General features: G+C 36.0%; 1 protein-coding gene across 6 annotated transcripts in view; it reads right to left on the reverse strand.

Moving 5' to 3' along the window:
* The window catches only part of SMC3 (structural maintenance of chromosomes 3), a 406,833-nt gene that overhangs the window by 99,586 nt on the left and 292,674 nt on the right, over nt 1-14,573 (reverse strand). For all 6 annotated transcript variants that reach the window (XM_067782139.1, XM_067782142.1, XM_067782143.1 and 3 more), the window contains one exon: nt 985-3,371. In XM_067782139.1, coding sequence (XP_067638240.1) covers nt 985-3,371 — 2,387 coding nt within the window. The remainder of the gene's footprint in view (nt 1-984; nt 3,372-14,573) is intronic.

Here is a 14,573-nt window from a genome sequence, read left to right on the forward strand (position 1 = left end):
CTACGGCGTTGATCAGACAATTAAATAAAAACGTTGGGGGCGTGAAATTTCTAAAAATGTGAGGCGTAGCATAACCTTATTACGGTTCAGCTGGTCTTATATATGACTATCAATAGAAATTTGACGCGTCCAACACTTTTATTTAATTGTCTGATCAACGCCCTAGATTGACGAGGAGCGTGATGACTAGTACCAAGGACTTACCTAATTATTTTCTAGCTTTTAGTATTATTATTACTTCATGTAAGTATTGTTTTCAATAAAACCGTTTAACTACAATTTTTTTTTATTATTTTATTTTCAAGTTTTTAGTCTTTTTTAATTGCCTATTATTTCTCATTCTAATTAGTGCCTCATTATTACAAGGACTCTTTCCTGACAATTTGTTACAATCTAAGTCCTCAATACATAATCCTTCCAAAGACTTTACTCGACTCTGCGTCACATATGCTTGTCCCTCCTCGAACTCCAAAATATTTTGATGTCACTTCTACCGGACTGTATGTAATATTTGTTCCAAATATGAGCCAAATCGGACATCATAGGTCGCTTTCTATTCATGTACGTATTATGTGTTCCAAATATGAACCACAAATACGATTTTTTTAAATATTTCGATCCATGCGCCAACTATCGGAGTTTTTTTTCTTATTATGGCATTGTCATCGGGTTCTGAACTATATTCCAAGTTTCAAGCTTGTAGCTTATCGGGACGTTACTTAAATTTCAATTGCAAAATTCGTGCCGGCCAGCCAAGTCAAGCTAAATAAAACCTTTTAAAAAAGACAAACTATAACTATGAAAATGGATTTTAACATTCAAATGTTATTCCATGTTTCATTGCAAACTTAGTCAAATCATATCTAGTAACAAGTTATCCTACTCCTTGTGTGTAAACTTGACTACCCGTTGTGTAAAAAAGAGAAAAATTAGGAAATCTCTCCACACAGAAAAATATATAAATAAAAATACATACATATCTACCTTTTCTCAATATCCTCTAAATCAAGATTAACTTTTTTTATCCGTTTCTCCGTAGATATCACATCATTTTTACAGTTTAAAAGCTTGCGTTTTCTATCCTCAACAGATATTTCTTGAAGGGCTTGAATCAATTCATCCCGTCTTCGAAAAAGATTGTTGGTTAGGAGATTATCAAGCTTATTTTTTACAACTTCTAACTGCATTCTTTGTGTGAATGCCTCTTTGTTTTCTTGGTTAAGCTTTCTAATGTCTTCGTTGAGCTGATCTATTTCCCGTTGATCCTGTACGGACAAGCTAGATAAAAGTTCTTGATTAAGTTCAGCTTCTAAACCAAACTTCGTACTATTCATTGCTTCTAAGCTTGCTTTGCATTGGGCGGCAGATCTTTCTTTAGTCGATCTATATTTCTCAATTCTTAATAGTTCTTCTTTCATTAAGCGGATCTCCCCTTGGAGTTTTTCAAATATATCTTTGGTTTTTCCCTGTTTAGTTTCGGTTTTCTGCATTTCTGAAACCACTGAATTGATGCTATTCTCAGTTTGTTTTATTTCGTTTCGCAACTTAGATAATTCCTTATCGAAATCCCGTATTTGCTGTGTGTATTCAGTACGTTTTTTCTGTATTTCGAGACGCGATCTAGATGTATTAAAATAACCACCTGTTAAAGATCCTTTTGATGATACCTGATCACCATCTAAAGTTACACAATCCAAACCAGTGCTTTTGGCTAATTCAGTTGCCCTTTCCAAGTTCCGGCATATTAAAGTTTTCCCAAATATATATCTTAACGCTTTATCGTGCTGCTCATCATATTTGAGCTTGGAGAGCATCGGAATAGAATCTGGATCCTCCGGGTAATCGTGTATTTTTACTTGTAACCGATTGAGGGGCATGAATGTAACTTCTCCTGGAAGTTTAAGTTTATTCATTTCTTTCAAAATTTGTGTCCCTACTTTGTCAGACTCGACTATATGATGGAATAATCTATTTCCAGCCGTAACTTCAACTGCTGTATATATAGTCTTATCGCAACTAAAGTTTTCAATGACCGGGCCATAATAGGATTTTGCTATATCTGCAAAAGGGCTTCCACGCTCAAAAAAGTTGTCCAACACTTTGCGAACAGAGTCACGACCGTTTAATATTGGTTTACCGGCCATACTTCTCAATGCCTGGTCTGTTTTAGACAGTTCCTCTTTATGTGTTTGTAGCTGCTGTGTCATTTGCGTTTCCTTTCGCCATAGTTCGTTTCTCACTGCTTGAAACTGGTCTTTGGTTTTTTTCAACTCGTAGTACTTTTTGTTGTGTTCATCAATTTGAAGCCTTAGTTGCTCTAGCTCATTTGAGTGCTCTTCAATTTTCCGATTTAAATCCTTTTCAGCATTACTATCCTTCTTTAAATCATCAACTAATTTTGTGTGATGATTTATTTTGTCTCTTATTTGTTTGCTTAGAGATTTTAGTTCATTTAGTATCCATTTATCTCTATCCTCCCGTGAGGAAAATTGTGAACCTCGGCCTTGTTTCGCATATAATTCCTTTCTTTTCTGTTCCTTTAATGCAAGATCCCTTGAACATTCTTCTTCTTTGCGCTTCATAGCTTCGTATTTTGGTTTGACGTCATCCAATTCTTTCTCCTTTTCAGTTATGGTTATTTTTAGCTTTTTCAACTCAAGATCAGCCCTTTCCTTTGATTTATTATCTCCCTGAACTTCATCATTGAGATCAATAATTATAAGATCAAGCTTTGTTTTCTCTCGTAGAAGTTGTTGCTGTTCTGTTAACAATACCGAACGCTCCTCCTTTGTTGAAACAACATCCTTCTTTGCGTCTTTAAGGCGTTTTTGTATATCTTTTATGTTTTCTTGTGCCTTTTGAATTTCCATACTATAAACTTTCTTCTTGTCTACAGACGATTTTTTCTGTTCATTAAGATCATCAAGTGCCCTTTTAGTTTCTTTTAGTTCTGTTTCATGTATTATATATTCAAGCATTCGCCTTGCTTTATCCCATTTTTGGTATTCTTTCAGTTCTTCTTTTTCTTCTTCTAGCGTTTGCAAACGATCTTCTATAGTTCTTAAATACTCTGATATTTTTTCAAGCTTTCCCTCCGTATCTCGTAAAATATTGAGCGATTCTTCCTTTCTCTCATCATAAACCCGAGTGCCAGCCACTTCTCGTAATAATTTTAATCTGTACGAATCCGCGGCTGTAGCCATTTGGTTGATTTTTCCTTGCTTGACGATATAGTAAGGATTTGAATTTGAAAATCCAGCAGATTCGAGCAAATTGACGACTTCGGTTCTTGGAACTACTTTTTTGTTTAGAAAATACTGATCTTTTTTGGCGCCAATCACTCTGCGTAGATATATTTCTTCCTTGTCTATCTGAAATGAGTACATAAAAAACACAACACCCAATTTATTTTAATATAAAACAAATTTAAAATATGGTTTGGATTTTAGTTTCAGCTTTGAAAAAGATTATTTCATTACGAACCTTCGCGCTGTTCGGACGTGTTTCTAAGCGCTCGCTTGTGTTTTTGTAAATTCTAAATCATTTTTGATTGTTTTTGCTTTAGTTCAATACGTAATACAAAATGCCGTGTATTTGTGGAAATAGGGTCGATCGCGGTCAACCTAAAATTCAATGCGCTAAGTGCAGTGAACTTTTTCATTTGCATTGTACCGGTGTTTTGCCTACTGATCTCGAATATTTGAGTGAAACCAATAGTGCTTATTATTGCAAGGTTTGTGCATGTGAACGACGTCGCTCTATTCGCTCGCCACCCCCCACTGTCAGTGCTACATCAACAATAAATACAACTGAAAATACAGTAATTGATTTGTCTGCGCTGTGCAATGACTCAATTGTCGATGCTGTAAACAATGATAATGAGCGAAGTGTTGCTAATAATGTTAATATTCAACAAACACTAGTATCTTTAGTGAGTGAAATTAACCTGCTTAAAGCTAAGAATGCAGAGCTCATAACCGCACTGAAGTTATCACTCGACGATGGCCATCGTTTGCGTGCTCAAATTAGCGATTGGCAAGCAGAGATTCGCTCTGATTTTAAATACCTTAATGACAACAACACTGCTGTCGCAAATGATGTGAAAGTCTTGAGAGAAGATTTTGCGAAGTTTCATGTTAAACAGCCATTGCCTTTGAACAGCTTTCGTTTTCGCTCTTTGTCTGACACTCATCTTCATGGCGCTTCATCAACACATTCTAACATACATAGAACATCATTAAATATTAATGAGATAAATTCTGCTCCTGTATTTAAAGCGGTGGTCAACAGCATTGGTCGCGCTAAAGCTAGTACCTATGCTTCTTCTTTAGTTAAAAATAATAATAACAATGACACGCACAACAAAACTGCAAACAATACTACATTAAAAACCAATAACACAAAGCATGCTGTTGAGTCACAGTATGTTGATGAGGGTAATAAAGGCAAACGTGCAGGTGTTAGCAAACGTCGTAAGAAGTCGACCACAGTGGGTTCGTCAGCTGCATCTACATCAACTTCTGCATCTACATCAACTTCAACATCAATTTCTGCTTCGACAGTGGGCTCATCACCTGCATCTACGTCAACTTCTGCATCCACATCAACATCTATTTCTGCTTCGACAGTTTCCGTGGTGCAACCTGTTGGTCCTAGGGAGGTGACTGCCGTTCCGCCTCGCAGAGCAATTTTTGTTTCTCGGTTGCATGCTTCATTGACTGTCGATGATATTTCAAATTATATATGCTCTAAACTTAATATTAATAATTCTAGTGTTGAAGTTTTCAAATTTAACTTTAAATATGAAAGGGAAATTTCATCTTTTAAAATAACTGTGCCACACCTTTATGTTGATAGTGTTCTTGACAGTTCTTTTTGGCCGGAGCATTCTGTGGTGCATTTGTACAAGAGAAATACCAATATAGTGCCAAAAAACTCTATTACCTTCACCGCGGGTACAGCAAAAAAGTAGTCACCGACTCACTCTCTATAGTCGTTCATTACCAAAATGTTCGTGGTTTACGATCTAAATTAAATACCTTTTTTCTTAACAGTTTCGCTTTTACAGCGCAGGTTGTTGCTTTCACCGAGACCTGGTTAAAACCTGACAATTTTAACGCTGAGCTTTTTTCAAGTAACTACGTCGTTTACCGGCGTGATCGTATATCTAGAGCAGGCGGTGTTCTTATTGCTGTGGACTCAAGTCTTTCATCCGAGTTGCTGTTGTCGGACAACGCATTTGATATTGAGTTTATAGCAGTAAAGATTTCAATGCGATGTTTTAACTTATATATTTGTTGCTCATATATTCCGCCCCGGTCGGATATGTATGTTTACAATTGCCATAATTTAGCTATTCGAAACTTGTACTCTCAGTTGCGAGACAAAGATCGCTTAGTCGTTCTTGGTGATTTCAACTTACCCTCGGTAAATTGGATTAGCTTGAGCGACTCAAACACTTTGACTCCCACCTGTCAGCATGATTTCGTTAAGACTATTTTAGATACATCTCTCGTACAGATCAACAATGTTTTAAATTGTAAAAACAAGATTCTTGACCTGGTATTTGTGGATGAATCAGTGGGTATTGCTCTCAATCGTATTTCTCCTTTATCTTTTCCAGAAGATCCCTTACATCCTACGCTTGAAATAGAAATTGATATTATTCAGCCTCCTATGGAGCTGTGCTTTACAAAATTAAAATCTCGATCCCGCTCAAGATGTTTTTATAAGGCGGACTTCATAAAACTCAACGAATTGATTGCTACTCATGACTGGTCAGATCTTTATTCGAGTAAGGACGTCAACTCAGCGACTTCATTATTTTACGGTATTCTTGATGGCTTCTTTGAAAGCTGTGTCCCCCTTCGATGTGTTAGTGCTGGAACAAGTAAACCACCTTGGTTCACAAGACAACTTATTAGACTCAATAATGTTAAATCTAGGCTTTATAAACGTTTCAAGAGATCAGGATCGTCTGCCGATTTTTCTAAATATTCGGTTGCTCGTTGCAACTTTCATTGTCTAAACCAACAATGTTATAAATTGTACTTAAGCAGTTGTAAACTTCAATTTTTCAACAATCCGAAAAGATTTTTCAGTTTTGTTAATTCCAAGAGGAAAACATCTGGTTTTCCAGCTACTTTTTCTTTTGGTTGCAAGAATGCTAGTTCTGATAATGATATTGCGGAATTATTTGCAGAATTCTTCAGGTCGACCTACTCATCTAAACGTTTTCAACCCGGTCAACACTCCTACAACTTGGAAAGTTTTAATTGCATTCCTAATGCAGTAATTGATAAGAATACTGTTCTTCAGAGCCTTCTCGGTTTGAAACCGATTTTTTCTCCGGGTCCAGATGGCGTTCCTAGTTGTGTACTCAAATACTGTGCAGTTAACTTATCTGAGCCGATACATAAATTATTCCAATTATCTGTGGAATCTGCCACTTTTCCATTGATTTGGAAGAAATCATTTATTATACCTTTACACAAAAAAGGTAGTAGGTCTAGTATCGAGAACTATAGAGGTATAGCTAAGCTTTCAGCTATTCCCAAAACATTTGAGCGAATAATTACATGTCAACTTCAACACATGTGTAGCTCCATATTATCGCCCTGCCAGCATGGGTTTGTGCCGCGTAGATCAACTACTACCAACTTGCTAGAGTTTACTTCTTTTGTAATGGATGGATTTTTAAACAATAGGCAAACGGATGTGATCTATACCGACTTCAGTAAAGCGTTTGACTCTGTCAATCATGAGCTTTTAGTTTACAAACTTGATTTACTTGGATTTCCAAAGCATTTGCTTGCATGGCTCGAAAGCTATCTCGCGAATCGGACTCAACAAGTTTTGTTTAAAAACAGCTTTTCTAGGTTGTTTGATGTAACGTCTGGTGTGCCTCAGGGTAGTCATTTGGGTCCGTTACTTTTTACCTTGTTTATAAATGACTTACCACAAACTCTCATACATTCCCGAACTCTTATGTATGCAGATGATGTTAAACTTTGTTACTCATACTTGCCTTCGGAGTCTTCCCGTGTGGAGTTTCTTCAGGCAGACTTGGACTCATTTCAATGTTGGTGTACTGCAAATTTACTAGTTTTGAATTGCTCGAAGTGTAAACTAATGACATTTCACCGAGTGAAGCCAAGTTTGACATCGTATACGTTAAACAGCACGCCTTTGGAGCGTATATCTGTCGTAAGTGATCTAGGCGTTCTTTTTGATCCTAAACTGACTTTTAATACGCATATCTCATCAATGCTAAGCAAAGCAACGGGTATACTCGGTTTTGTGAAGCGATGGGCTAAGGAGTTTAATGATCCGTATCTGACTAAGACCCTCTACACATCGTTGGTACGACCAATCTTAGAGTATTGTTCGTGTGTCTGGTGCCCAGGGTATCAAAACTTTATAAAGCGTATTGAGTCAGTACAGAAGCAATTCATTATATTTGCACTACGTGGTCTTAACTGGGATTCTAGTGTGCATTTGCCACCATATAGAAATAGGCTTCTCCTTATAAATCTGCCAACTTTAGAAAATCGAAGAACTTTACTCGGGGTAATGTTCATTCACAAGCTCATTATGGGCGAGATTGACTCATCTGATCTTGTTAGTCGACTAAATTTTGCTGTTCCTGGTAGAACGTCCAGGCACTTTGTGCCTTTTTATTTACCACTTTGCCGGCAAAATTTTGCCAAAAATAATCCACTGCGAAGTTGGTGTTCGCACTACAACAACTTGTATAACTGCATCAGTTTTGAATGTTCGTTTTCCGAGTTGCATAATTCAATACTGTCACGTCTGGCCTGATATTTTGTACTTTCTTTCCTATGTATGGTTGAATTTAAATATTTTTAATTATAACATTAATTTTATGTTTTATATATCTTAGTAGTCGACCGCATTGTGTCTGTGTCGACTTTAATCCAAATAAATTAAATTAAATTAAATTTTCTTTGTGCTATTTTTAAAATAATCGAATTTGTGAATACAGAAATCGGCGTGCAATATGAAAAGCGGTTTCCGTTGATCGATTCTCTTATCAATATCATATTCAGCGGTGAGCACCATGACATATATAAAAATAAAAAAGTAATAAATATAAGGCGCGATAACCTCCGAGAAGAATTTAGGTCGAGCTTCTCTTCCAATTTGCGTCGTGCTCATTTTAATTTTTTCTAAAAATTGCGAGGGACGGGACCTATGTACTTGTTTTATGCCGACTCCGAACGGCATCTGCAAGGCATATGAGTTTTCACAAAGAGCTTTTCATGGAAAAAATACACTCGGAGTGCTTGCCAAACACGGCCGAGGGGCGTTTTAGAAAAACTTTCTTTTAATTCATAAAACTTATTTCTAAAGTTTTGAGGTTCTTTGCCCGGGGCATGAACCCACTGATCAAAACACATATTGTAAGTAATTTATTTCAAAAATAGCCTCAATAAATATTGCATAAATGTTAATAGTTTTAGTAAGTTATTTCAAGAAACAAATATTCCATGCACTACTAAAAGAATTTTGCAGTTCGTTTGTGTCTCTTGTTTCGGGAAATATTTTTAAGTAAGCATTTTGAGGTCTAAAACTAACATTTATGCTTTTTATACTAATCGCCATGAAGATATTCCAATAATTCAAGGGTTTTAAAAAGCTTTTGGAATTAGTGATCAAGAAACACTGTTGACAGAAAACGACATTAAGAAAATTTTTAAAGACGACTTTAGTAAAAAATTTTAATTTCAATGGAAACTGAAACAACTGCAGCAACAAAACGTAATAGTTGGAAGCATGGTGACTTTATAGCAAATTATTTTATATTTAACATTTTTTGGAAACCTACGAAATAACGGATATACTTGTAAGTATAGAAACCCAGCTCTGGAAGTTTTTAGAGGCTACCACTTCGCCTGTTCCAAGGGAATTTAAATTAGGGCCTGCTGATTTTGTTAGCATACAATTTGAGTACCTGAAATTTTATTTTTAAATGAATTTTTGCCACTTAACATTTAAGGATTTGGAAAATTATTTATCTTCCAAGACTGAAAGTTTAAAAAAGCATTTCGTTGAAGAAACGAATCCATCGATGTTAAGGCAAAGAGGCAGAGCAAACAATATTGAAGACGCATTTGAATCTACACTTCTAAATCTAAATTAATGCGAGAACGAGATTTTCTGTACGTGGCAAATCAGATTTATGCCAAATTCCCTGCAGAATTGATGGTAAGATAACCGTTATGGTGGTGATGTTTTTGTTGTTGTATTAACGATAAAGAGACACCCCGAAGTGGGGAGTGTTATCGATATTGATGGTCCTTTGTCGACTATAGATCCGGTACGTTCCGGTAACAATGCAAACATTAAGGTACTAGCCCGACCATCTCGGGAACGATTTATCTGACCATATTAAACTTTCTATGCCATCCCGCTCTCCCTACCCCCTAGTTCCATGAGGAACTTGGGGTTACCAGAACCTCGACTGTTAATGAAACAGGATTGGCCACGCGTAGGTGAGGTTGACAATTGGGTTGGAGAAGCTATATATTGCGCTACACAAGCCCTTGAATCAATTTGGTAGGGGCCTCTTACGACGGGCATACCTACCGCGGGTATATTCTAATCCCCCTAACCCGCTGGGGTCCGTTATGGTGGTGAATTATGTGAACGAAATTTATGGCCATATGCACAAAGCTGATGAAGTCCATTTTTGATAGTAATCACGTTTACACGTTTTATGAATATGGCTCATTTTCAATATCATTATTTCACCAGCTCATTGTTACATTTTCTATACTAATTTGAAAGTAAAAAAACTACAATTACAGGACGTTTATTACAATAAGAGCAGCAGATAACCAAGCCGAAAATTGTACCATTGTTTAAAAATTCCAAAATTTGCTTTAGTGCAAGTCAAAGGACTCCACTATTCAAGCCCTACGTTTCGCTAATCTTCTTAGCTTCTTCAGGGGCAGACTGCATTTATTAAATAAAAATTATAGAACTTAAGAACTTTTTGTGTAAATATCACATTAAGATAAAAACTTACAATTTATGTGTATAAATATGTAATTATAATTAAAATAATGCACAGTTGTCATTAATAAATAAATTAAATTCAAGTCAAAATTTAAAAGGTTTAGATACCCTTATGTTTGGGTATACTTGTAAAATTGGACTTTGATCCATAAGTAGAAAAAACCAACAATTATCATAAACATAATAAATAAGCGGATGAAATGTCATCAGTGTCCTCTTTCCTGTTTACAGTTCGGCTTCTGTTTTGCATTATTCGCAAGCTTTCCAGTGTCAATCTGACTTTTCCTCGTTTTTCTTTGTCTAAGATTTTCGCATTGTTTATGTCAGCTATGTGGCAAGTAGCTGTTGTATGTTGCGATAGTGCTGTGCTGTTTTTGTTGTTTTTAATGTCTGCAGCATGTTCTTTCTAGTGTACGTTTTGTTGTTCCTATGTATGTTTTATTGCATGTTTGGTTTTCTGTTCCCTTACATTCGATTCGTAAACTACATTGTTTTGTTGCGACGTTGGAATCGGGGTTTTTGTTTTGGTGTAGATACTGGACAGGGTTTCAAACGACACCAGTATGTCGTCGTCGGAAACATTTATATTGTTGATTTTTTCTTTGAGTTCAAAGGAATTTTTATATTGAGTCCCTCAGATATTAAATCTTTGAGGATATCTCCAACATATCTAGATAATCTGTAACATGGTACATTTATGGACGATACTATTGGACGGAATGGATAACCAGGTTTGTTTATTTTAGGCATGCCATAAACTCTGGGGGCATTAGCAGTTGAGAACATAAGCTGTTGTTTTTCTTTTAAGGTAATTGCTTTATTTTTGTATAAGTCTTCTACTAATCTAATGCCTAAGTGTTTTATATGTGTTTTCGTCGTCTATTATTTTACTCATTTTTTCGGTATATTCTTCTTGTATAGTACCGCGGTTTTGTTTCCTTTGTCGGCGTCAGTTATAATAATATTTTTGTGTGCATTCAAAAATAATTTGGTTTTTTTAAATGTTTCCAAAATAAACTTTTCTTTGGAGTTATGCTTATTACATCGTTTGAATTGTAGTATTCTATTATTTAGCTTGTTTCTAATTACGTCTTTCGTTTTATCATCGCCAAAGGTCTGTATTATTTGTTCCATTTCCGCTATGACATGTATTGGTGTAAAATTTGTTTTAGTCGTTGGGATAGTGAACTTCCTACCCAGAGAGAGTAGCCACTTGACTTCCTCTAGAAAAACAATGTCCGTTTTGTTTACGAACCAATCGTTGTTCATATGGATGCCCATGTTGGAAATTTGTTCATGATTAAGTTTTTTTAATTTTTTATTGTGTGTTTCTTTTATCTCCTTAGTTATTCTTTTGTACGGTAACTCTGGTTTATCTATAAACGCGCGGTAATCTCCATCATTCAGGTATCGTTTTATCTGTTGATCGGCGTTGTATATGTTATTCCTAATGGCTTTTATGTTTATGTTTGTTTGCGTTATTTCTACGTTTATTACTTTTTTGAGAAACAGACGTTTGAACCTTTCGAGCTGTTGTTTAACCCTCTCAGATGTAGTTTTAATAGTAAGTCCAGTGATATTAGTGAGATGATTCGGAATTAAATCGTATTTCTTGCATTCAAGCAAGAATTTCAATTGGTTTAATTGCTTGGCAAGTTTTTGTTTTTGCTTACTATAGTGTTTTAGTGTTATGCAAATGTGCTCTCCATATTTGTATTTTATATGATTATAATAGTGCTTCATTATGAAATTGGTGTACGTTGTTGTTGTTTCTAGTGGGATTACAAAATATTTTATATGCTTTGTTGTATCGGCAAGCCTTCCGAAAATTCTTAGATTTGATTAAGCTGGTCAATACTTTTTGTATATGTATGTAATAGAAATAGGCTGCAATGAACAAAATTTGCTTTAGTGCAAGTACCCTCACACACTCATACAAAATCTAATAAAACAGGAAATGGAACAGATCAAACACACAAAAATCAACAACACTACAGAAAATACCGATGGCAGACCTAAACAATTTTACAGTGTAACCTATATACCTAGGCTAACAGACAATTTTAACAAAACCTTAAACAAAAGCAACAACAACGTATATTTGGCATATAAATCTAACATAACCCTGTCCAGTATCTACACCAAAACAAAAACCCCGATTCCAACGTCACAACAAAACAATGTAGTTTACGAAATCGAATGTAAGGGAAAAGGAAACCAAACATGCAATAAAACATACATAGGAACAACAAAACGTACACTAGGCGTAAGATTAAAAGAACATGCTGCAGACATTAAAAACAACAAAAACAGCACAGCACTATCGCAACATATATACACATAGCTGACATAAACAATGCGAAAATCTTAGACAAAGAAAAGCGAGGAAAAGTCAGATTGACACTGGAAAGCTTGCGAATAATGAAAAACAGAAGCCGAACTGTAAACAGGAAAGAGGACACTGATGACATTTCATTCGCTTATTTATTATGTTTATGATAATTGTATGTTTTTTCTACTTATGGATCAAAGTTCAATTTGACAAGTATACCTAAATATAAGGGTATCTAAACCTTTTAAATTTTGACTTGAATTTAATTTATTTATTAATGACAACTGTGCATTATGTAAATTATAATTACATATTTATACACATAAATTGTAAGTTTTTTATCTTAATGTGATATTTACACAAAAAGTTCTTCATGTTTAAGTTCTATAATTTTCTATTTCCATGATTCATGTTCAACATTGTTGTTTGTGGTGTATTATACTATTATTTAATAAATGCAGTCTGCCCCTGAAGAAGCTAAGAAGATTAGCGAAACGTAGGGCTTGAATAGTTGCACTAAAGCCAATTTTGGTCATTGCAGCCTATTTCTATTACATACATATACAAAAAGTATTGACCAGCTTAATCAAATCGTTTAAAAATTCCATTGCATGTTTACGTAAGGAATCTTTCTTTCCGGCAAAAATAACTTCTTTTCAATCGCAGTTTGGGTTTTTCCCAGAAGGCATCGAACCGATTCTAAGCTCGTCAGTTGATGCTTTTGAGGAACACAAGGAATGGCTCCGATATTTTTTGTGAACCGTGGGAGGAGCTTCAAAGACGTTCGGTAGAAACCTCAGAATACCGCGAAACATCCTTACAAAAAAGTAAAGACAAACCAATTTACGACTTACTTTTGGAGCGCCTACAAAAAAAAGACTTCGGAATGCACCTCATCGCTTTGAAAAATTAATATTGTAACGAATTTAGTGAAATTGCGCTTATTTGAAACCTTCTGCCAACGTTCGAATCGCTAAACTGTTGAATAAATCACTCCAATATCTTGTATTGCTAAATGGCCTTTATTAGACTACTCTGGGAGTAGTACAACTATACCTCACAATTATACTGCACTTCGCTATAGCGTGTATCTGTATTTAGAATAAATATTGCTCCTGGAATCGGATATGCCAACATTGGGGCAGTGCACAAACGCTCCTTCAATGTTTGGAAAGCCACTTCTTGCTCCTTTTTCCATTCAAAAGCTTTATTTTTTCTTGTTAGCTCGTGGAGGCTATGGACTACGCTGGCAAAATTTGGTACAAATCGACGGTAATATGTACACAGCCCAAGGAAACTTCTTAACTCATGAAGATTCTGTGGTCTTGGCCAATCCTTCACTGCTTCTATCTTTTCATTCGTGGTGCAGATGCCCTCCGTCGTTACTTTATGACCCAAGTAACTAACTTGCTTCTTGAACAGAGTACACTTTTTGGGACTAAGTTTCAGACCAGCACCAGCTATTCTTTGGAAAACCTCCTCCAAGTTCTTCAGATGTTCTTCGAAGTTCTTTCCCAATACGATGATGTCGTCTAGGTACACAAAGCATGTTTTCCAATGTAGTCCTTTCAGTACCTGATCCATGAGTATTTCAAAAGTAGCTGGTGCATTACATAGTCCAAAGGGCATTTACTGTAAACTGCTAAAGACCATCTCCGACACTGAAGGCTGTTTTCTCCTTGTCTTCCTCCTTCACCTCCACTTGCGCGTAGCCACTTTTTAAGTCCAGTGTGGAAAACCATTTTATACCAGATAGCGAGTCCAGAGTGTCGTCAATTCTTGGCAATGGGTAGCTATCCTTTTTCGTAACGTCATTCAACTTCCGGTAGTCCAGGCAAAATCTCATTTTTCCATCCTTCTTCTTCAAAAGTACCTCCGGTGAGCTCCATGGACGCTGATGGTTCGACTACGCCGCTGTCGCTCATTTCTGGTATGATTTGACTCACCATTTCCCGCTCCGCCAGTGGAACACTACGAGGAGCCTAACGGATCGGCCTCGCATCTCCAGTGTCAATTTGATTTTTCACAACGTTGGTGCGAACTTATTTGTAGCCATCTTGGTCAAATATGTTTGCGTACTTTACGATCAGCTGTTTTGCCTTACTCTGATAGTCTTACTCTAGCCCCTCCGTCCATGCCGTGATGTCATTTGAAAGATTAATCTTGCTAGTTGAAACTTTTTCCTGGAGCTGTTCACTGT

Source organism: Eurosta solidaginis, chromosome 4 (assembly GCF_040869045.1).
Source record: "Eurosta solidaginis isolate ZX-2024a chromosome 4, ASM4086904v1, whole genome shotgun sequence".
Lineage (NCBI taxonomy): Eukaryota > Metazoa > Arthropoda > Insecta > Diptera > Tephritidae > Eurosta > Eurosta solidaginis.